The sequence below is a fragment of the Callithrix jacchus genome, chromosome 11 (assembly GCF_049354715.1).
Source record: "Callithrix jacchus isolate 240 chromosome 11, calJac240_pri, whole genome shotgun sequence".
Lineage (NCBI taxonomy): Eukaryota > Metazoa > Chordata > Mammalia > Primates > Cebidae > Callithrix > Callithrix jacchus.
This window is the reverse complement of record NC_133512.1, coordinates 63,044,232-63,069,719: the sequence shown is the minus strand read 5'-3', so window position 1 is coordinate 63,069,719 and position 25,488 is coordinate 63,044,232. Positions and strand designations below refer to the sequence as shown.

General features: G+C 37.3%; 2 protein-coding genes across 5 annotated transcripts in view; one reads left to right on the top strand and one right to left on the bottom strand.

Moving 5' to 3' along the window:
- The window catches only part of LOC100412161 (uncharacterized), a 57,570-nt gene extending 47,086 nt beyond the window's left edge, over positions 1–10,484 (bottom strand). Inside the window, exon 1 of the mRNA XM_078342140.1 lies at positions 10,391–10,484. Coding sequence (XP_078198266.1) covers positions 10,391–10,484 — 94 coding nt within the window. The remainder of the gene's footprint in view (positions 1–10,390) is intronic.
- Positions 1–25,488, top strand: part of GRM3 (glutamate metabotropic receptor 3) — a 226,045-nt gene that overhangs the window by 97,321 nt on the left and 103,236 nt on the right. For 3 of the 4 annotated variants that reach the window (XM_035253957.3, XM_054237346.2, XM_035253955.3), the window contains exon 2: positions 23,959–24,566. The exons of the other annotated variant lie outside the window; for it this stretch is intronic. In XM_035253957.3, coding sequence (XP_035109848.1) covers positions 24,099–24,566 — 468 coding nt within the window. In that variant the 5' untranslated portion in view covers positions 23,959–24,098. The remainder of the gene's footprint in view (positions 1–23,958; positions 24,567–25,488) is intronic. 4 annotated transcript variants of the gene reach the window in all.

The following is a 25,488-nucleotide window of genomic DNA, read 5'->3' as shown; positions in this document are numbered from 1 at the left end:
TAAATCCTGCCTCTGAACCAACCTCTGCATCTTTAACGTTAAAGATTGAACTTACCAGATGTTTCCAAATCTAAATGCTCATTAGAAGGCTTTTAAGTAGATTCCTGGACACCACCCCACATGTTTTAATCAGAATCTCAATAAATAGGGCCCAATATATCTATTTTCAAAAAATTCAGCTCTGGAATAGTTTGTAAATGGCTGGATTAGATGATGCTAAGGATCATTTTTGTTGCATATATTTTGTACCTAGCATTGATATTTTATTTACATAAAGAGCAGAGAAGATATGGTTTATAGCCTTAAAAAACTTTAAAGATAAACAGAAAGTAGTACTTCTCAGTTGTTCTGATTATTGATTGCTTAGTAACGTACCACGCTAAAATTTAATGGCTTAAAATGATAACATTAATTTTCTCATGAATTTGCTACTCAGGCAGGGCTTTGTGGAGACAATTCATCTCTAGCCCACTCGTCATCACCTGGGGCAGCTCAAGACTGGAGGCTGGAAACATCTAAAGGCTTGTTCACTGGCATGTTTAGTGATTGATACTGCATGTCTGATGGAACCTCAGCTAGTGCTGCAGGCTGAAACTTTTACACATGCCTCTCTATGTGGATGCTTAGTTTCTTCAAGGCATTTTGGTTCCAAAGGTGAGCATCTTTAGAAAGGAGCAGCAGGAGCAGGAAGCCTCACTGCTTTTGACAACCTGCAGTCACTAGTTCACATTCAGCTGGCACTTCTACTTCCTTCTATTCATGAGGAAATCAAAAGTCCTGACCAGGTTCAAGGGGAGGGAAAATACATGCTACTCTTTTTTAACAGCTTTATTGAGGCATACTCGACAATTTAAAATTATATATATTTAAGATGTGCAACCACTTCTCCTCTTGAGGACAGAGTGGCAAGGTCCTGAAAGATCATGTGGCACGAGAAATATTTTTGGAAAATACAACATGCTATACCAAGGAATAAAATAGAAATGTATGAGGAAGGATAGTGGAGATAGTAAGAAATTGGGCTGGAAAGGTACAGTTTACAAGATTATAAAAGAACTTGAAAGTTGGGCAGAAGAGTTTAGACATTTCAGCCATTGAATGATTTCAAGTAAAGATTATTCTTAGCAAAAAATCTTATTGAATCATATCCCAATAAGAAATATATTGTGATTAAAGGTGATCTTTGTAAAGCACTTCAGGGAAAGTGCTTCACAGGCCTACAGCACTGAGTTCTAATTCTTTCCTGTGACCTTTCAACTTTTCTATAGTTGTAAATTTTAAAACAAGGACAATGAAAGCACTTTGAGATATTCACTATATGTGACCTGGGCTTTTAATCCATTATTTTATTTAAGCATCACAAGAGGAATAAGAGATTAAAATTATTATTCTCACATTACAGATGTGGAGACAGAAGCTCAGAAGTGTTAAATAACTTATTCAAAGTCAAATATCATGTAATTCATAAAGCTATGATTAAAACTCAAGTCTATCTGATTACAATGCAAGGACTCTTTTTACTATATTACGGTACATGACCATATAACTTTGAAGATGAAAACTAATCACATGTTTTATGCAAAAACACAAATAATGTAGTAATCTCTCAATACATAGGTTTCAATGTCAGGTATGGAGAATGGAAGCAACAGTTAAGATTCAGATAATACTCTCTCATTCAAAATTGGAATAAATTAAATAAACTGAATTCAAGTTTGGAATAAATTCTTTTGGGAGAAATTGAGAAAGAGGTAGATATATCCCATAATATCAAAATATGTCCTCTCCCTGCCACACACAGAAATATACCTAAACAACATAAGAAAATATAGTCTCTGAAGAACTGAAAGAAAACCTCAATAAAGTAGAAAAAATTTATGGAGATTTTATGGCCCTTCCTTCTTCCTTTTCTATTTTAGAACATTTATCTATAAGGGTCCATGTTTTGTATTTCTTCTCCCTTGCAGCTACGTATATTGACCTTATTCTGAGATTGAATCTGAAACCCTAACCCCAACTCTATCTCCATGACCAGGGAAAAATTGTGAGATTGACAACATATGTTTTTATACCCCCTATATTCTAGAATGTCCTCTATTGATTGAAGTTTTAAAAGTTTCTGATATTACACTTGTTCAGAGGAATTTACATTGTAACAAGAGGCTCATGGGTATAAGGAAGAGTAGGATTGAAAACCTAGTGAATGGCTGGAGAGGAAGATCTCTGTGGGTTAGAGAAGAGTGATCAGCCCCTCCTCCAAATCTATAATTTATACACTAATGCACTAATTTCAAGTCTGACTCAAACCATTTTCATATGTAATTCCTCAAGAAGAGAGCTGTGTGAGACTGTTATAATAAGATATTCCACTAAAAGTTTTTTTTATCATTTACAAATTCATTCACAAGCATTATCTCATCTAGGTTCACAAATTACATTCTGGGGTAGGTATTACTAGCATTACCTTACAGATGAGAAAATGGAGACATGAAGAGCTGTTCAAGATCCTAAAGCAAATAGGCAATGCTACATTTCAAATCCAGCTCTTCTCCTTAAGAATCCTCATATGAAGTATGCCCCACCCAGGTCTGGGCATTGTCCTCTTATGTCTGACCATCAGCATAACTCACACTCCCCTCTGAGTGGATACTTAACAACAGAGGCTGACTCAAGCACCTCATTAGAGAATATGGAAGCTTTACATGAAAGGAAGCACAGCAGACAGGCAATGCCAGAAACTCTTTCCCTCATGAGTTTTTGGGATACAGCCCTCTGCAATTATTTTAAGGAGCCCAGAATTTTGGGAAAGATAGTAATATGACATCAGGCTGCTACTGGGCAGGAGCCCAGTAATAAGACATCAGGCTGCTACTAGGCAAGAGCAGTAGCAGCCTGATGTCATATTATTATCTTTTCCAAATATTCTGGGCCCCTTAAAATAACTACAGAGGGCTGTATTACAAACTCTATGATGAAAGTCATGGACTTTTCAAGACTAGGCCCCACCAGGAGGAAATACTGCCCACAGGAGCATAAGGCTTCAAGGCAAGAGTAGCAAAGATTCCCCAACAGGCCACATGCCATGGGTCTTCCCTAGGGTGTCAGGGAAGCTTACAATCTTTTGCTGCCATATCTAAGATGTGAGGCTAGTGTGGGTGAGCACCACCGTCTCAGAGGTAAGAATAAACTCCTACTGTATGCCAGGTAGTGTGTCAGCATTCTGGTGCATGAACAGGTGAATAAAGAGCTGAATATACAAAAGTACTGTTAAGGAACTTATAGGAAGTCCAGCATGGTGACTAAAACTAGTACTGAGATAGATTCTCTACCATACAGAATATTATATGCCTACCTTACAAAAGATACATGAAACGCATTCCTATAAGTACACAGAAAGGCACCATCATAAGCAGATATGGGCTTTCCTTTATTTACTCATGCCCAGGCCCTTCAACTCCTAGCCAGTAACTGCCCATGCTGGTTCCCTTTGCTGTGGTCAAATCTAGGTACCTTATTTGTCTTGGCATTTCATGACCCAATGTGATAAGTGGCTAGAAAGTTAGCCTTTCACATTTACATATTTTACCTTATGAAAATTTCCCTTCCATCTCATAACTCCCAGAGCTGGCATGTGGGTCATTTTCTTCTCCAGTTGGCTTTGTGAAACAGCAGCAAAATGTCTGGGCATTTGGCCACAGCAGAGGGGCAGGCAATGCTTGACTGAGATAAAGCCTATCTGACTTGGCACATGTGCCAGAAACCCCTGAGGGCAGTGGGAGGTGTGCTTCATCTAATTATTCACAGCCATGCTGCTGAGTAGAATGTGACATTGGCCAAAGACAGAGATAGCAGCCTCTCTTATCTTAGCATGGCCCACCTTGGAAAAGGAAGGCTCAGGTTTAGAATACCACTCGTCAATCCTAGAAGCATGGTCACTAAAGAAATCTTACTTAAACAATTGGGAAGACAGAAACAATATAACTAGAAATTTTCTCTGATCACCTGCAGATAGCTTGGATTCGGGGCTCAAGGCCGCCTCACTCTATGACCTTGGAGAAGTCACATAGTCTCACTAAGCCTTCAATTACAACAAATTGTGAATGTCTTCATGCAGAGCTGCTCACCACAACCTTAGGAAACTAAGAAATTGGGCTTTTGGATTATGCTATATTATTGTTATAGTAAAATGTATACATGCCTAATTTTTCTGTCATTCATGGCTAGGAGAAAATTTTTAAAAGAAGGGCCACATCTTCAGAGTTTCTAAAAGAAATCTAAAGCTTTACAATAATGTGGGGATTTTTTTCATCTAAAGTTGAAGATAAAGTATCTACCTGATTAAATGAGCTCGATGAGGACAAAGACTATATCTGTCTCATTCACCTCTGTATCTTCAGTGTCTGGCATGTAAGTGTACTGATTAACATTTGTTTTAGTGAGTTAATGGTGAAGAGAACAGAATTAAAATTAAACAGATATGTCTAGTCCCATGCTTAGAACAAAATAGGCTCTTCATAAGTATTTTGTTTCTCCTTTTTTCCTTCCTTCCTTTTCTTCTAACTTTACCAAAGATACAAAGCTTCTTTCCAGCAGGCATCAAGCATTAAACATCTTTCAATAGTTATAAGTTCCTAAGTAGATTTTTCTAATGTTTTCCTTAACTGGCTCTCTAATCTTTATTTTGTGAGTACTTTGTTGATGTTCTGTTCTTAATTGGAGGCAGGGAGGATGGGTAGTGGAAAAGTCAGAAAGAATGGCAGGATAAGCCAAATAGATCCCTTAATAAACTTAATATATGACTAATAGAGGGTCAGTCATGTATGAAATATATATACATGCATATATATATATATTTTTTTAAATCAGTTCAATGGAATTCTATGCTAGATTTGAGAGGAGTCAAGAATGGATAGACTGCTAGAATTATTTGTCAATACTGAACTTAGAATAAAATATATATATAAATATTCCAGAAATATTTGAACTTAAGTGGATAGACTGCTAGAATTCCAGAAATATTTGTCAATACTGTGCTTTGAATGAAATATATATATATATACACAAACATATGAGTTAGAGGATACCTTAGAGATCATTCAGCTCAACCCCTTTATTCTACAAATTGAAAAACTAAAGCTCAGAGACGTTCAAAGGCCACATAGCTCACTGGAATCCAGCCATGGCCTTCATCACCTCTGTCTCACCTTTTAAAATCACATAAATTCCTATCCTGAATCATTGCTAATGCCAAAATTCAAGGAAGTTGATTTAATGGCGCTTATATATCACTTTGCTCAGAAAAAATATTGGACAGAGATGCAGTGGTATTTTTAGTGATTCTTGAGTACAGGAGCCCATTTGGAATAAGCTTCTTTGAATAATAGGATTGGCAAATATCACATCACTTTGGCCTGATTAAAAAATGGAAGAAGCCAAGGGCTTTATACTGGCTTCATATTTGAAAGTCAACTCTGATTTGACAGATCATGTGTAGCAAAGATGATTGACACCTTTCATTATGGACAACATGTTCAAAGAGGATTTGGGAATCATAAATGAGCTCTAGTCCTGGCTCTGGTCCTGGTTATGAAGTGACTTAAAGATGTGGACAAAGCCATTCACTGCTCTAAGCACTCAGAGGAGTTGGAAGAGACATTTTATAAGTTCCCTTCCACATGTAAGTGTCCATGATCCCATTATACATTTAATTAGCCTGAGAAAAACTGAAGCAGAGAAGTCTTGACCATGCAGTGTAAACTTAGCTGACACATCAGCTTTGCTATGTTTCAGTATACTCAACAAAGCAATGTTTTATCTGTAAAATGTGCTCTTCGTTATGGTTTCTAAACCCTCACTAACATGTATCAGAACAAAAATGATAACAGACTCGCTAATATCTTCAGGGTAAAAGGGATTTCAAAGCCATTATTTCAGGAGAAAATTTATGAGATTTATTTTTTACATTTTAAGCCACATTTTCTATAAGCTCATTTTATTTTATAAAAAGGCTATTACATGGGCAATGGTGATATTTAATATCTTTAATCTTCTACTTAAATCAAAACCTTTGTTTTCCTTTTAAATTTTATATTTCCTCTGAGCTTCTGCTCATTTGTCTATCTAGTCAAGTACCAAAGAATTTTAGCCTAAAATACATTCAACAAAGTCCAGGTATAATCTTCACCAGAAGTACACAAACAGATGAATAAAGACTCAATTGGGATATCTTGGCACCATCAGCTCTGGTTGCCAATTTGACTAAACCCATTTCCTGCTTCTGCATCCTTACACTGGTAAACATCCAAAACAGTTGAGATGTGAAATACCAACAGAGTAAATGTAACTATAATCAGCTGTTCTTATTAATGATTTCTTCAAGAACATATTACAGTCCAATAAACATGGAGTTGTTCAGTGTGCTTGTTCTAAAAGTGGCTAATAGCAGGATGTAATTTGAAGCCGCTTCGGCTCACTTACAGAACCCTTGCTCTGTTAATTGTGATTTCACACCCCACTAAACCGCACAGCCTGGAGCTAACGTTTGTGCAGGGAACAGTTAGTATTCTGTAGTTCAGTTCTCTCCGCTTTTGTTTTTCCTGTCTCCCTGTGGTTAACTTCTTCTTTTTTCAAAAGCTCAGTAGACTGAAGTTGTTGCCTTTCACAGGAAAACATTTTTTTTCCCCTTCACCTGGCAGGAGATAGTCTGTGGATGTACCTATTATTTTGCTTTTGTTTTAACCTTTCACTTTTTCAACATTGTTCTCAGAGCAGCACCATGCAGCTTAATGTTTCCTACAGCTGACTGCCATCAATCCCTGTTATTAAACAATGGAATATATCTTTTTTTGTTTTGGCTCATCCACACCAGTACCCTTGACTCTTTATTTAACTAGCCGCCCCCTTCAGGAAGTAAGAATATTGTCTAATGAAAGGAACACGTCTGCAGAATTCGAAGTCATTTGGGAGCAAGTAACAAGTCTCTGACTAGAATAAAAATATATATTGGAAGAACCAAGAACAATATGTTATATCCACAGATGTTCCCAAATAGGCAGTACATGTAGACTAGATTTCATCCAGGGCAACAGCTTTTAAATAAATTTTAAGCAAGACCCTAAAATAGAAATACTGAATAATCCCCTTCCCCAGGGACTCTAATACTTCATAAGAAAATTAAGAAGATCAAGGGTCAGCCTGGATGATACTGGAGGCTTTCTTATTAAAACATTGTATAATCCATAAATACTCATATTTTAAAAATGAAAACAAAAATTTAATTACAAGGCAGAGGAGAGTGGCTAGAGAAAGAAGTATTGGAGCTAGTACATTAAAAAGTACACTATGAAATTTTTCATAGAATAGGGCTACTGTCCTGTTGTTCACTAATGATCATGAAACTAACTCAAAGCCCCAAAGAAGTACTTATCTTCTCCTCTTGGCTCACCCATGTCAAAGATAGTGTCATTGTTGTTGATGTTCATATGTTAAGCCTCTGCAGTTAATAATAGTAAATTCTAGGACAGTGGTCCAGGGTAAGTGTTGAAGAAGAATTTGGTTAAATCAATACCTAACAATCAATCAAAACACACCTAAATGCTAACATCCTAGTAAGATATTTTATGCAAAGTTGAGGCAACATCAGTAATATCTTTTTTAAAAGTTTGGGCTCCTTTTAGTACAATTTAAACTAAAATATAAGGTAATGTTTCATATGCGAACAAGCAGGGCTTATTTTCTCATTCTTACTACTGCCATAGTTCTTCTAGCTAATAAAAATAGCTTTTAAACAAAATCTGCTTTCCTCCTAATCTTCAGCTTTCCTCTGGGTGTCATGTGAAACACCGTCCTTTGGGTGACATCTTGTGTGCCCCACCACAGGTCCTATAAAGTGGCAGCCCTCCCATGGTGAAATGGGTTACTGGCAGGCTGAGAAGGATGCTTGGGTAGTTCAGCATCTTTGCTACTGAGATAATTTTGGCTACATTTTTCAGGAATTGCAGTTCAGAGATTTTGAAATTCCCCAAGGTTATTACCCCATATGTATGCTAAACAGTGAAGTGTAAATGTCTTGTGCTAAGCCACAAGTAAAAGAAACATCTGGACAGTGGATAGAATCAGCACCAAACATGGCCTTGATGAGAAGGCTAATGGATGCCAGATGTGGAAACAAATTTGTGTTCAAAGGTCCCCTGTCTAGGCAGGATCATTTCCAAATGTCATGACCTAGAAGAAAAGTTCTCCTGAAACTAAAGTGGAGTATGTATAGACTTCAGAAAAAAAACATTTTTGAGGCAATAATAATGTAGGAATTTAAATTAAGCCAACACAAATATATTCAAGGAAAGAGAAGCACCAGAAAAACAAATAGCCACTGGAGGTACCTAGGTTGTCACATCTTCTTTACTGCTTTCCAGAGTCCTCTGAGATGTTAGGACACAATTCTTAACAGAAGGGAGTTATCAAAGGAGTTATCTTCAGTCAAGAACTGGGAATCAAATAAATCTATTCCACTACTCAGCGAATGAAGAGTCCTGAGCAAGTAGCACTTAAGTTTGCCCCTAAGCTAGTTTTACTCAGCTATTTATAACAGAAATCTTGGAAAGAGTAAATGAGCATATGCAAAGCAACTTGCATACAAGTTCAAAAAATACTGGTTACTTTTCCCATTCAACAATAAAGAAACTAGTGAAAAAGAAAGCCGAGATTTATTATAAAGTGATAAACAAAAGGAGAAACTATGTATTCATTTAGCCAACAAATATTTATTGCACACCTAATACATGCCTGGCAATGCATTATCCCTCAAAAAGAAAAATCATGTGAGTCTACACAGAACTGCTGCAGCTCACAAGTTTAGATATGATCATTAATTTGCAGAAAGCTTACCAGGTAGTACTACGGTTTACTTTATGATCAATGGCATGCTGGTGTAATACAGACTACGACCAAACACGTCACACCAGTTTTCTCTAGAACAATGCAACTTGGACACATCAAATGATGTAGGCTTTACTAGTTCTATGGGCTAACTAACTGAGTTAGCTTGTCCAGACTTGGAAACATATGTTGTGTTAGAAATGAAAAGAAAAAGCATGAGGAATTTAGTGTTTCCTAGGCACTAAAGAAAATGATTTTAAAAAATGATAAAAGAGAAGTGAATGGATAAAATCATTGAAACCGGTCCTGCTAAGATGAAATTTGGAGTGGCAAGAGAGACTTACTTCTGTTCAAGTGACCACAGGTGCAGAATTCAAGTTTAGAGCAGTATCTTGAATAGACTAAAGCAGAGAAAAATAAAGGCGTCTGAAATCTGGATGGAAGAAGGTTGCAGCAATCAGAAACAAAGATCAATAGAAGATTGATGTTATTTAACAATAGCAACAGAGAAAAGAAAGCTAAATTTGGAACTGCAGTGAACAAAAGAGCAACTAGAACTTGAGGAAAGCTTGAGTACAGAGAAAAGAAGGTATACCTCAAAGGTCGGGATAGGGAGGATAATTTAAACCAACTTTCAATACAATATTTGTGAACATTTTAAATATGAGAGTCCACTGTAACTAGAAATATAGGGCATAAGGAAAATAATAGAAGCAGATATGTGAAATATATTCTCATGACTGCTACCTATTGATATTTTGATTTTAGACCAGTGAGTTGATCTCTGCTGTCAACAGATTCCCAGGTTTCTGAAGTGGCCTCAGGTATCACCGTGGGCTGGATAGCCACACTCAAAGGTTAACTGCATCTGGAAAGAGCAGTAGTAATCTGAAGCTCTTAAACTCTGCCATGCAGTTTGCCCAACCAATTGGAAATGGTAATCTATCCCCACCTGCAGGGTAGAAGCAACCAATGATGCCAATGGAGGAGGAGTCTTTGGCTCTCTTCAGACAAGTCACACTGGACTGCGCTGCCAAAATAAATTTGAGTTATGTTTTGTTTAGCTGTTAATTGTTATCAGAGTCCCAAGAAACCTCATTTACTGTATTTTGCAGAGATGCTGTCCTACTATTCCCTGTATCTTTAGAACCTATCACAGGGCCTGGCACATAATAGACACAACCAGCAGCTTTGTTTAAATCATAAACAGAATTTTTTGAACATTGAAACATAATAAAACCACAAGATAATTTCACTCATTTTTAAGAACTCAAACTGTGAAAACAACAATTGCCTGACTTAGAATCTTCTGATTGGAACTCGCTCTTCACCATTTTCCTCCCATGCAGGCTAAACTGTAAAGTTGCAAGTTCCAAATATCAGGCTGTGTGTCACTGGTGGTATTCGTCATTTACACCCAGACTCGTGCTTTCTGCTTGTGTACAGAAAGGATAACAACGTGGCTGGCTTGCTATTATAATGAGAAGGAGGCCTCTGCATGCCCATCACTCACTTGCAATGAAGTACAGCATCTTATCTTCCACTAAGGCTTCCCACCAGGCATTAGAGGATTCTCTCATCAGGGTTAGTGTTGTTAGTAAGCCCATAGTTGCAAATTCATGTCAATACTCCTGTGACCAATTTGTTATATACTGTCATTTAAAAAAAATACACTGCCACACTGGCCATTCTTTTTCACCTCAGCCTCGCTTTTTTAAATTATAATTTTCACAGAAGTGTAATATATATACAAAAATGCATATCATAATTGCACAGCTTGATAACTTTTCACAAACTGAACACAACTCATGAAACAAAAAACTGGATCAAGAAACACAAATTTACCTGCACTCAAGCCCTCTCATGCTTCCTACAAGTCAGTAACCTCTCACATTCACAAGAGTGAAATCTGTCTGACCTTCCAATACCAGAGATAGCTTTGGTTTGGTTTAGGCTTTTATAATAAACGGATTCATGCAATCTGCATTAATTCATGCCTAGCCCTGCCATTGTTACTTGGGGAAATGAGCCCTTGTGTAACATATACATGCCATAATTTTATGCCCATAATTTGGGTATAAAACAATGAAAGGAAGGGAAACCTAGAAGCTGTATTATATGACTACTTTATGTTTTTCTTGGTCTTTTCAAAGCACAGGTAAAATCAGAACCAGTTTAAAAGTTGAAAGCCATACAAGAGATATATTCGTCTTGTTAGTTGAAAATCTGTCTCAAGTTACAGCTATGTGTTGAGAGCTTCTTACACTGGAATGTGTACAACAATACAGTTGGGGTCAATATTCCCTCAAACTCATGAATGACATGGACAAGAGGACGGAAGGCAGCCCAGACTGCTATCACAGGCACAGTAGTTGCCATGGAATTTAAAGACTAATAATTGTTATAGAGGACCCAAACCCTCTATAACTAAGGCCTCTAATGTAATGGGATAGTGAAAATTTAGTCAGAAACAACTTGGCCACAAGAATTTTAGGAAATATTCTTCTTTTGACATTAGAGGTCAGTGAATGTCCTAGTCCAGATTGACTCAGGACAAGAGGTGCCCAGCCCACTTCTAATAAAACTCAGTACAACAGGAGAGGATCAAGGGAGCAAGGATGCTACCATTTTCTGGAGAAACAGAATGTATCAACTGGGTGTGAGCACATGTGTCCTTTTGCAGAGAAGGGGATGATCACTTTCCATTGTCTCCTGGCATATTATGGTATTTGGCACCCATAAACACTGAACAACCCAGAATTTCCTGGACACCTTGGAACTTGGGTTCCCTCCTTGCATCATCTGCTCAGCCAGCAGTTCCGAGAGATCACACACCACCTACACCTCAATGAGAAGAAAGGCAGAATGCTAGCTGATGAGGATTATATGGAGAGTCCAGAACACCCCCAATTTCATTAGAGTCATTAATGAATTGTCCTCACTACAATAATTTTAATAATAGCTAACAGTTATTGAACTAATGTTATATTTTGTTTCATTTAATCCTAAAAAAAACATGAAATTGGTATTATTTTTGTCTTCATTTTACACATACATAAAATGAGACACAGAGGTGGCCATGTGCTGACATCATGAAGTAAATTCAAACATTTTACTACAGAGCCCACACCCTAACACAGTGCCTTTCAGAAAAGTTTTTTACCATTTCCCAGTAAGAAATTATTTTACATTGTAACCCAGAACAAATATTCATATACACATACATACACACCAAAAATGTTTTAGAAAATAATATTCACCCTTTCTATATAAATGCCTTCTATTCATATTTTGATATTATATTTTAAACTCTTCTATTTCCTTTTAAAATGCTCATTGCAATTTGCTAATATGGACCATGACACTTGAAAAGGTTGTGAAAATTTGATGTGCAGTTAGAAAAGCTCTGATCTAAGGCACTATACCATTTTGCTTTCCCAGGCTATTTCTATTTGATTTTCTAGGAATGGATTTTATAAGAGCATTGGTAAATTTACCACCAGTGGTGTGCTGGTAAATATTTACCAATCAAATATTGGGAACTTATAGAGGGACTGATTTTTAGTGTTTGCTGATTTCTGTAATGTAAATGCTCTCACCATGGCCAATTTTAAGCTGCCAGCATGGTGACACTGAACACAGACTTGGGAAGAGATATGTGTAATTGGCTTTTGAGACATCGTACCAGCCAACTACAGCATACCAATAATTGTTCACAAAATTTTCCAGCTAAGCAGAATGGAAAAAATATGTTCTAAGGTCACTTAAATGATAGGAGAGTTCCATTATGCCAGATTTAACTTACCAGTGGCATTTAATTGTCTATCTGATGAGATCAGGATTATTCTAAGCCTGAAATCTCATAGTATCTGACATATACAAGTTGACTTCTATTTGAGTATCGGGTTCATACATGCTATAACTTGAAGAACATCAATTAGGCCCTGATACTTTACTATCTGTACAGAAAGATATCTAAAATTTCATGATTAAAAATGTTTCTCCCTTTATTGTTTTAACCCTGTGTTTGGGGCCATTCAAAAATTTGATCATCCCTAAGTGGGTAACAAATTATCTCACATAAGTGTGCCAGACTGATGGTTTAATATATCAGATGACCTGATTGTGGTAAGTAAGAGAATTGAGAAGATGGTACTTCTGATAATAGCATAAAGGAAAAGATGACTCTGGAGTCATTGCATTTCTGGAAAGACCTGTCATGAATACAGTAGCATGAAGGGAGCCATCATGAACCCTGTGGCCGTCTGAGATTCAAGACAGCATCAGGCATCTGTGTAAGGCTATAAATGGGATAAAAGTTATGGGATTTAATAAAATAATCTATGTAGAACATTAACCATAGTTTTATCACATAGTAGGTGCTCAATGAATTTTATTATCTTTAATGTAAAGGGTATGGGAAAGACTGAGAGAGGCTATTTAGGAATCTTTTAGTGGCAAGTTACATAAAACCAATTTCAAACTGACTTCAGCAAAACAAAAAGGGAATATACTGTCTCATGTAACAGGGAAATTTTAGCTGGATTAAGCAGCATGGATCTCACTATGTCCCCATTTTTTGAACCTGCAATTCTCTGTGTTTATTCTGAGACAGGCCTTTGTCTCATGGTAGTAAGATAGCCACCAGCAGCTCCCATACTTACAAGAGCTTACATGCATTCTTTTAAGCCACTTTACCAGAGAGAGGACGTTTTTCTCCTGGTGGTGCTGAAAAATGTTCTTAAACCATCCTGCTTGGTAGCAACGATTTGGTGACAAGCTCATTCCTTAACCAACTGCGGAAGCCAGGGACGCTTGACTCTGGTTAATCAGGTGTGTCACAAGCCACTCATCAAGCCAAGAATTAATTCACCTCACTTTAGAAACATGTGTTGCTTCCCAAAGGAAAACAGTAGTGTAGTTTCCAGGAAAAAAAAAAAAAAAAAGAAATAGATGCTAATCTGTCAAACGAAAAGGAGAAAATTCAGGTCTGTTTTAGCTGATTGGGATTTTGCTTAAATGTGAAACTTTTCCCAAATGTTGAACATTTTATTAGGAAGTCAATTCAGGGATGATATTCAAAAGGCTTAACAACTAGTATCAAGTTATCGAAATGGGCAGTAATCATAACCTTGGAAATGGAACCTAAAGACCCTACTGTGCCAGAATCTGATACTTTAATTGTTGGGTCTTGAGGAAATTTAGGGGCTGATGATGGGAGAGGATAGGTGGAGATATGCCAGAGAGAGATCAGAATAGCCAGGAAGGTGGAGGAAGGCTCACGGGATTAGTAGGATTGGCTATTCACCAGCAGAATGGAAATATTTAAATATTTTAACAACTGGTATGGCTGTACCACTGTGTGCCAGCTGGGTTTAAGCCTTGACTAAATCTATTTGCAGCAATAAAATGAAAGAAAGATATTCTCTCAAATGCTACCTTCAGAACCATGGCTCATTGAATTATGGCTCTTTTAGTAGAAGGCTCCAGAAGGCCCAAGGGGATTTCCAGCAAACAGGATATAGAATGAAGGCAAACATATATACACAGAGAGAAGTAAAATCAAACCATAAAATAGACAAAATGGTAGTGGAACTTTTCTTCCCTTTTTTAATAATTTGTGACAGATAGAGCCTTTATGAAATTAAGCTAATAATACATAATGTCTAGTCTTACTGATTTCCTTCTGTATTCCCCCACATATTGACCATTTTGGTACTATTCATTCCTTCTTATAGGTTTGATTTTCCATCTAGTAGTGTTTCTTCTTCCTTTGAAGTAATTCACCTAGCATTTCTTTTCTTTTTCTTTTTTTTTTTCTGAGACAGAGTTTTGCTCTTGTCACTAGCACTGGAGTGCAGTGTCAGGTGCAAGCTCACCTCATTGCAACCTCCGACTCCTGGGTTCAAGCAATTCTCCTGCCTCAGCCTCCCATGTAGCTGGGATTACAGGCATCCACTACCAAGCCCAGCTAATTTTTGTATTTTTAGTAGAGGCATGGTTTCACCATGTTGGTCAGGCTCGTCTCAAACTCCTGACCTCAGGTGATTGATCCACCCACCTTGGCCTCTCAAAGTGCTAGGATTACAGATGTGAGCCACTGTGCCCGGCCCTCCTCTAGCATTTCTGATTGTGTAAGTCTACTAATTATGAAATGTGTTCTAATTGCCTTAACAAGTTTTTATTTCACCTTCTTAAAGTATAGTTTAACTGGAAAGAGAATTCTGTGATGCTTGACCAATTTTTCCCCAGAACTTCAAAGATGCCATTTCATTAAGTTATGGCTGTTATTTTTTTTCTGATAAGTCAGCTATCAGTAATATTTTTTTACACTATACATATGTGCTTCTTTATTCTAACTGTTTTCAAGGATTTTTCTTTACTTTTAGTTTTATCAATTTGGCTATGATTTAGCTACATATGGTTGTATTTATATTTATCCTGCTTAAGAATTGCTGAATTCCTTGGTTTTGCAATCTTATGTTTAGCACCAAATTTGGGGAATTATTGGCCATTACTTCAAGTATTTTCTTTCATTCTTTCTTCTCGCATTCTGAAACATTAATTTTACATATATTAGACTGCTTAATATTGTCCAACTGGACACTGAAAATTGTTCAATTTATTTTCTTTTTTCTCTCTAATTGGATTGGATAATTTCTTTTGGTCCACTTTCAAGTTTATTATTTTGCCTCTCCAATCTGTTGCCTCCTGCCATGAAATCTTCATTTTAAATATTCTACTTTGAGTTCTAGAATCTCCATATAGTATTTTTTATAGTTTACCTTCTCTGCTGAGATTCCCCATCAATTCATTCATTTTGTTATATTTTCAAACATATTTATAATAGTCAAAGCGCTTGTCTGTTGATTCCAAAATGTGAACCACTTCAGGTTTTATTTCAAATAATGCTTTCTCTCTTGACTCTGGGTGCTTTTGTTTTGTTTTGTTTTCTTGTATTCCTCAATTTACACTTATATGCTGGTTATTATAGAACATATTTTTGTAGGCAGTCTGAATTACATCATCTTTCTTTCAGAGTTTGAGTTTTGTCCTAACAGGCACGTAAATGAATTCTGGTGGATCATTTTACTTTTGTTAGACTTAATTTCTTTCTTTATAAACACAGGTCTGTTTTATACTTACTCCTATGGCATGCCCCTAATTCCAGAGTTTGGCGTTTACTAATAGAATAGAGCCTGGCTTTCTAGGATTTAAATAAAAAGCACAAAGTGCCTAGTTTGATCTCTGCCCTCTGGCTAGCTTGGAACTCTAATTTCCCAGATATGTCTGCCAGGCCTCACCGAGTCTCACCCTGTGGATGACCACTCAGATCTGCTCACCAAGTCCATGCAGTTCACTACCCCTAACACGGCAACCACGTTAGCAGCCTGGAATTCTATTCAAGAATCTCTGCCTCCTCAAGTCAGAAAGACTGCTACTGCTCCATGGCAGAAAAGTACCCTGTGCAGAATACTGGGAAGTCCATGGGGTAACCATCAGGTATCCTTCATGTGTTTTTTTAGTCTCAAATATCATAGTTTGCTTCATATTTTTTCTTCAATTTTCTAGTTATTTTCAGCAGAAAGGTAAATCCGATAACAGTCCAATATCTGTAGCTGGCTTCTCCTAGTGACCATGTCATAGGAATGATCACCAGGAATATGCCAGCAATAGAGGTGATATTTTGGCAAAGACATGTGTGATATGTCTTCTGTTTTATACACTTGTTTGAGCAATAATGGTAAAGTCTTCCTAAATCCTAATTCCTTATTTATTACTAACTACTATCTTGAGCAATTTGCTTTACTCTTTCTCTCTGAGTCCCTCTCTCACTCTCTACTTAGCAATAGATGATGTAATTCTCACCAGGAAACAAAGGAGCTAATTAACTATGCACAATACTCTGAAATTATACAAGAAAAGGGACTGTATACATCTAGGAAATTATTAATAGCCACTTGATGTGTCATATTGCCAATCGATAAAAATATCCTCCTATAAATTGTATTCCTCCATCTCTGCCCTTCACCATTTTGTCCAGAGCTAGAGGGAAAGCTTCTGACAAACCCAGTTTCTACACTCTGTTTATGCTGACAAACCTGAAACTTCTATTAGACTTGGCAGCCTCGAAGAGGAAAAGGACAAATGTGGATCACAGGGAATTTGGGAAGGCTCCAATTCAGAGGCTTTGTAATGAGGGTAAGGCACTTGAGGATGCTAAAGAAGCTGAAATGGCAAACACACACCATGAAAAAACTGTGCACTGGCTGGACACAGTAGCTTACTCCTGTAATCCCAGCACTTTGGGAGGGTGAGGCAGGTGGATAACAAAGTCAGGAGTTCAAGACCAGCCTGGTCAACATAGCAAAATGCTGCTGCTACTAAAAATACAAAAATCAGCCAGGTGTGGTGGCAGGCACTTGTAATCCCAGGTACTCAGGAGGCTGAGGCAGGAGAATCGCTTGAACCTGGGAGGCAGAGGTTGCAGTGAGCCGAGATCATGCCGTTGCACTCCAGCCTGGGTGAGAAGAGCAAGTCTCTGTCAAAAAAAAAAAAAGAAAGAAAGGAAGAAAGAAAGAAGGAAAGAAAGAAAGAAAGAAAGAAAGAAAGAAAGAAAGAAAGAAAGAAAGAAAGAAAGAGAAAGGAAGGAAGGAAGGAAGGAAGGAAGGAAGGAAGGAAGGAAGGAAGGAAGGAAGGAAGAAAGAAAATACTATGTACTTTGATGCTTAGAAAAATAAAGATTTACTTTGAAGCAAAGCAAATAAATCTTAACTATATTCTATATTGAGTCACCCAAATAAGTGAATGCTATTGATGGGAAGTAAATTACCAGCAATCATTAAGGTTTAGCACAATCTGTTTGCTGACCTCACAAAGTCACATTCCTCTACATTCAGAAGATAAAGAAAACAGGAGATGTGATTTTTATTTTTAAGTCTACCTTACTTAGTTCTTTTGGTCCAAGGTCAAATAGTGAAGTGAGGCTTTCTCTTTTTGGCCTCCTCACCATTCGTTTCTCAGCTTCAGCATGCCAACTGGCAATGTCCCTCTCTTCAACATAGTTATCCAGGTTATTGGGTGTTTTCATCTGCTCTATTAATAAAACAGGTTTAAATAAAAAGGTCTTATGAATTAATTTGTACTATTTGACCTAATGATCTGGTTGCTTAAAATTTCACATACATTGTGGGATTTCAAACAGCCTTAAACTCAACAAATTTGAAGAAAAGCAGAACTCTTCTCCCTAACTTTAAATCTTAGTGCATAAGGCTGGCCTTTTCTATTCTGCCCTGTCCTTCATGCTTTGAAGGAAATTAACCTGTCATTTGATGTTTTGTTTTCCATTCCTCCTAATCCTTCTCAGACCAACAACGGGTATTCTATTTCTTTTTTTCTCTGAAAACTCTCAAATTTTTCATTTTTAATTTATGCTTTTCTTTCTGTAAAAATCAACAAACAATTTAACATCAAAAAGTCAGATCACAGATATTTGAGCCAAATTTGTCTAGTGCCAAAGTTGAATTTTGACCTAGTATAATATTATTTTGAAAATGACAGATTTTTTTTTAGCAATCTTCATTCTCTGAATGAAATTTTGGAAATTTTTTTTCAATCTCCTGACCAATCTTTCTAAAATTTACATGCTGCTTGGAATTTATTATTTGATCAACATTTGACAATGGTGTCTGAGGCACTGTGGAAATGTAACAATGTCTAGAGTATGGTCCTTGATATATAGCAGTTTACAATCTAATGGGATAAAAAGAATAATTTTCAAACTTTGCAAATAAAACACAAGGCAAAATATGATCCTCATGATAAACATGGCACAGAGTATACGGGAATTTAGCAAATGAAGGAACATCTTACAGTGGAGTAACATGGAAGGAGAAGAAATGTTATGGTAGATCTACTAAAAATGATTGAGTTTGAAATGGTGAGCTACTCATAATAGCTTCCTAAGACTTCTGGGGAAAATGCCCTTTTTCTCTAGTAGTAGTAAAAGAATTACAGTCATGGAATAGCATATCACCCATTAAAAATGCCAAGACAGATACAGCCTCTGTTTGTTTACCACACTGAAAATGTCAGTCTAAGAGCAAGAGCTATGCCCTTTGTTGTCTGTAATACCAACAGTTGAAAAATTATAGAATCATAATCAAATTGCACATACTGGGACTAACCCTAATTTTGCTCCAGATTGATTGAGTGTGCAGGATTTGAGCACTCTCAGAAACCCTTCAGCAATTTAAGGATTTATTTCTGGGAAAGAGTGTGTATGATTTCAGGCCTTGAATCTCCCAGATAGACCCTTTGCTTTCCTTGGTTAAACTACTTTCACATTAACTGAAAGTGCATTTCATTTCCGACACCAAGTCCCTGAGAAAGGAGAGGACGGAAATACATATTAGCATATGCAGAGTATAGAAATGCTTTGAGCTCACATATTCCAGGGGTTATATTTACAGCAAACCTCTGACATTCTATTAATGCATTGATTAATAAAACATTGGTGAGCAGGTTGCCTACGGAGAGGGCTACACATGCTTGTTTATAGTTGACACATCACTCATCATCCCTGAATGGAGAATTTTGACTGTAGAGATGCAGTTCTCCAGCTGCATATGAATGCGGCTGCAGTAGGGAGCCTGCTTATCTGAGGAATGTGCTGCTGGCTGATTTATAATGAAAAGTACCTGAAAAGAGGTGGTTGGTGCCCTTTCACACAATCCGATAAACTGTTACACAGAGATAAACAGTGGCATTGAATTAAGTATGTTTGTCTATTTTTCAATGTTACCTTTTTTTTTTTAAGTTTCTTAAGGCTTCATTTTAAATAATGCTAAGTCTCTCTGAATTATGCATAGTCCCACAGTATTAATCATTATAAATTCTACTATGAAGTAAATAAAAATACAAAGACAGTGTATTTAAACATTACACTAATTGATTTTTGATTTGCAATTCTCTAAGATGAAATTAAATGTTACTTAAATATGCCCTGTCAGAGAGCTAAAAGGAAAAATATTTTATATGACATTATCATCAGCCAACTTATTTTTATGGTCTGCATATCTGATTTTTAAATTTATATAACACATGCAGTATAAATAGATCATTTTTTGAGTACAGCACTTAACGATTATCGTGTTGAAGGAAACCTATGGTATGCAAACTTTCAAGATTTTCGCTAATGATGGAAATCGTTGGTAAAAACAGAGATGTATATTTGTCTATAACTCTCTATATAAAAATGTATAAGCATTTGGAATGGTATTTGACAGCAGGGATGATATTTGTTTACAACTAAGGTATATATCCTGGGTATCCAGCTCATAGCCTAGCCTAGTGCACACATAGTAGGTGTTCAATAAATATTTCATAAGTGAATGCGTCTCTGAAGCTTTGAGATAGAATAATGTGCATGTTCCTTATTTAGTATACTCCGGACCAAAAATTTAAGAAGTAAATGTAGGTCAGTTCGGGTCCACATCTCTTCTGGTTTCCTAGATGCCAGTCTCAGTTGCAATATTCAAATACAAAGGTGGCATTTTTTTCTTGCATAATACAAAGTCATTACTATAATTCTACCAGTTGGTTAACCATATGATCAAAGAGTGCAATAAGGGAAAAGCATCAGATGTGACCATGCAGGTAATAAAGGAAAAATAATGCATTTCTCTTATTTAATTCCCATTCCTCATGCCATAAATAGTAAAGAGCCATGTGCAAACATAGAGGTCATGGATGTCTATATTCCTTCAAGAAACATTCATTGAATTCTTCTACTATGTCAGAATCCAGACACACAAAGAGAAATAAAACACAGTCTTTGCCTGTGAAATAGGTAGACTAATAGACACTGTTGCTTTCTTTATCATTTTTGTTCATATAATTTTCATCTCTTTAGGAATTTGGTGGCGGGCTTTGTTCATCTGTTCCTTCCCTATTTGAAGAACAGGACAAAGATCCAGTTTGGAAGTGAGAGACTGTTACTTTCCGTGTAATGCAATGTTTCTCATTTCAAGTCTGTTTTGTCTAGGAGCCCTTTCCCAGCAGGGAATTAAGTTTTCCATAGACTAGAAGGTAATCTTTACTCTTTGAGTAGCCAAACTTTCCTTACATTTAAAAGATGTCTATACCTTTTGCAAAGATACATGGTAAGCCCATGATGATAGCCTTCTTTTAATTAGCTATTTTCTTTTACTAGGCACATAAAACAATTATTTTATAGAGAAATGTCTGCATTTTTATCATCAGCAATAATGATCACAGTGTCTTTTGCCTTCCATGGCAGTTTTGCTTCAAAGGGAATTCCACATAAAGATAAGAGACCAGAAATTGATATGAAACAAAAAAAAATGTACCACAGTATCAACTTTTTAAAAAATTATTATTATTAGACTTTCTGGGGCCCTGTGGCAGATCTCCCAGGGAGGCTCTGAGTTAATACTGAACATTCCAATGTCTGCTGCCTCAGTGCTGAGATTCACACCTAAACAAAGAAACAAAACAGCCCAGCTGACTGTGTAGCTCAGGAAAACTGCCCATCATTTGCTGCATGTGAAAAAAACAGAAAGCAAGTGGAAATCTAGGTTTTAAAGGGCACTGCTAATATGAAAAGGGAGAAATGTCAAAAATGTTGAAGTAAACACTGGACTAGCTCCTGTCTTGCTTGTTTCCTTGAGTTCTTTTCTTCCTTGGCACTTGAAAAATTCTAAATGCTGTGTCATTTCATTAATTCCCAATGAGCACATAAGAAAACAAGCATAAATCAAAATAGCAATAGCAAATATTTCCTGAACAAACTACAACAGGAATATAGAGCCAGAAATCAACAATTTGATTGAGGAAGGGAGATAGGACAGAATACTTGGTCCTTCCTGGTAGTAACTGTTGCGTCTTAAATGATAAGTAGGTGTTTGCCGGAGAAATCAGTATAGGACATTCTTGGCAAAAGGGAACAGCATGAGCAAAAGCAAGGAGTCATCAACATCCTGAACGTCTACTGACTGCACATAGTTCAATAGCTTTAGAGCTAGCCAGGGACAAGATCATAAAGCACTGAGAAGAGATTTATAATGAGTTAATTCTTAAACCTGTGGGCAAAGGAAAGCCAGTAAACATTGATAGAAGATAGGCTACACTGAATAGTAACTGAGATTGTGTATTAGAGTGTCTTGCTCAATGAGACATCATTCAAATTGCTAATATTTGTGAATTTATCTGAAAGCACATGGGTGGTATGGCGTTTAGGTATCTTGATTGGGTCTTGGAACAGCTATGAGAGCCCTTCCTTCATAAAACCTTCCAACACACAATCATTCTTGAAAGTTGGAGAGCAGACAGGCATGCTGAACTGCACATACAAGGGCATGTGGCTGAAACCTGTCAGAAAAATGCACTAGGAGCCTGATGTGGTCACATCCCTCACTTGACTCTGAAAATAATAAGCTCATCTGATCTAAGGGGATGGAAGTAAGCAAGCAGTGTAAATGTGCTGACCAAGTGTTTGCTCTATTGCTAGAAAGCTGAGTGTTAAAGAATTCAACAGCAGGTACATGGGTTCATGTGTGCACGCAACTAGAGTGCTCCACTCCAAAGTTTTGGAAAGCTCCCTAAAAAGATCCCAGACTACTGTCAAAAACATGATCCTCACAGCAAGGCTTTGCCTGATTCCCAGTAGATCAATCTGTTCTAGCCTAGAATGTAAAAGGATGCTTAATTTATGGAACTGTCCTAAGCCAGAGTCTACTGTGTTCACTCCAGCACTAGCATTCATTGTACTCCCTAAGATACGAGGACCAAATGAGGCATTGCCTCACTCTGGATAGGGGAGGCAGCCAGCAGCAATCAGACTTGCCCCATCATCTGTAGTTGTACAGGTTATGCAACAGTAAGTTGAGAAATCATGTACTTATAAAGTGGGTATTTTTTCTTAATGCTCCAAACGGTGCTCTGGGGGGTGGTAGCAGCTCTCTATGAATTTATTGCTGGGGTCCTGCTACAAATTACAAGACCTCAGCATAGGTGGGAATAAGGAATAAGTGGTAGCTTTAGGAGATGTTAAGTGGTTAGATTCTGCAGGGCTTAGTGGCTAATTGCAAGACGGTAGCAGGGGGTGAAGTGGGAGGACTCTAGGGTGCAGGTTTCTGGCTTGAGAGCCTGGAAAAAGAGAAAATCCACAGGTAGCCCATGAGGTGTCTTGAGAGAGTGTGGGTAAAGCTGTTTAGCAGGCAGTTGACCTGAGAAGACTGGAGCTCATTTAAGTTTTAGCTGACACTATAAAAATAGATTAGTTGACCCAGGAAGGGGTAGTGGGAGGATGGTGGAAGGCAGGTGTTAAACAATGGAATTTGAGATGTTGTCAAGATGAAGCATGAGAACAGAAACCTAGAAAGTTGAAATAGGTAGAGAATAGGCAAGATTTCAAGTAAGGTCAAGTAAAATGAGGACTACAGTGAGTTTATAGTTTACTCAATTTAGAAACTAGTAGACAAGTAGCAGCTTTTTCCACAACTCCTTTGTTAGAGCAGTTGAGGGAAAATCTTAATCTCAATGGGCCAGGAGAGTTCATCTATCAAGGGAAGTACAGAGGTGCGGGGGTAGAAATGCAGAAATGGCAACAGAGTTCATTGTGTTTTGTTGTGTTTTAAATGGAAAGGAGAAAAGTCTATAAAAAAAGGTTGGTTTACAAATGCAGCTGAAAGAGAAGGAATATAAACTCACATCCACGTTGCTGCCTACCAAAAACAAAGTAAATGACTCAGAGAGAGTAGTGGACTTGGCTTTAGAAAGAAAGGGAGTCCAAACCCAACCTGCAATAAGTACACTTCATCAGGTCACCTCTCTGACGCTCTGTGCTCATTTCTGTGAGATGGGACCACTAGAACCTACATCATGGAGTGCATAAGGATGGGGTGAGAATACCTGTGGGAGAGTGCCTGGTGCCGTGGTGTACTGTGTGTGTAGTAAATGGTTTTCTGAGTCATCCCATTAAAGGTCTGATTGGGCATGATGATGTAATCACTGTTGCTTTCTTTACCATTTTTGTTCATAAAATTTTTATCTCCTTAGGAATGTGGTGACAGGCTCTATTAGTCTGTTCCTCCTTTATTTGAAGGACAGGCCAAAGAGCCAGTTTGGAAATGAGAGAGGACTAGCATGACACATTGGCTTCACCATTGATATCTCCCAGAGGTACAGAAACAGGATTCATGAAGATGTTGACAAGACTCCAAGTTCTTACCTTAGCTTTGTTTTCAAAGGGATTTTTACTCTCTTTAGGGGACCATAACTTTCTAAGGAGAGAGATTAAAATAGAAGGTGACCTTGTTTTAGGTGGGCTATTTCCTATTAATGAAAAAGGCACTGGAACTGAAGAATGTGGGCGAATCAATGAAGATCGAGGAATCCAACGCCTGGAAGCCATGTTGTTTGCTATTGATGAAATCAACAAAGATGATTACTTGCTACCAGGAGTGAAGCTGGGTGTTCACATTTTGGATACATGTTCAAGGGATACCTATGCATTGGAGCAGTCACTGGAGTTTGTCCGGGCATCTTTAACAAAAGTGGATGAAGCAGAGTATATGTGTCCTGATGGATCCTATGCCATTCAAGAAAACATCCCACTGCTCATTGCAGGGGTCATTGGTGGCTCTTACAGCAGTGTTTCCATACAGGTAAGATTGGCTAATCCTATTGCTAAAAGGCTGTGTCTCTTTACTTTCATGTTTTGGGGGAACAAAAGGAGAATATTGTAATAACCTCATCAATGATTATATCAACAATGCAATTATTAATTTTTCTGGTTATTTGATAATATAGGTTTGAACATATTTTTCTACCAATTAAAATTGTTTAGAAGCATATCAGGTAGCTATTGCAACATTAAACACTTCCCCAAAATTCAGTATTTCAAATAAGAATATCATTGATTAGTTTATGAGTCTAAAGATCTGATGCTGTGAACTAATGGAGGCTGGGTTTAACTGAGGGTGGCTGTGCTCCAGATTATCTCTTATCCTCCTGGAATCAATCACCTAGCCCGGGAATGTTCCTCTCTGAGTGATGGCAGAGGGGCAAGAGAATGCACACTCAGCTGCACAAAACTCTTTCAAGTTTCTGCTTGCTTCCCACCTGCTAACATCCCATTAGCCAAAGCAACTCACAGGGCTCAGCCCAGAATGAAGGAGCTGGTAAGTATGCCCTGCCCACGGGACAAGTGCTGCAGTTACATAACAGAGTGTCAAGGTAAGATGAAATAATAATTTGAATCCATGGATGTAATCAAACACAAGGAGGTATAATGTTTTCCCCTCTTATTTTTACTAAGGCATTTTTTTGTTTAGAGATAAAATATAAATAATTTCTCAGGATATAAGTCTAAAAATATATGCAGAGGAGCCAGAAGATTACTACCATTAAAAGAAAGGAAACATTTAGCACATAACTTAAGCTAGATATAAAGCTAATAATTGTTGTCATATACAAACTCTTCCAATCCTTAATTACAGAGTTACCAAATTTTATTGAGGTAAATAAGTGAGAAATCATCTAGCTCAACTTTGTCATTTTACCAATCCCCAGAAAGACTGGTTTCAT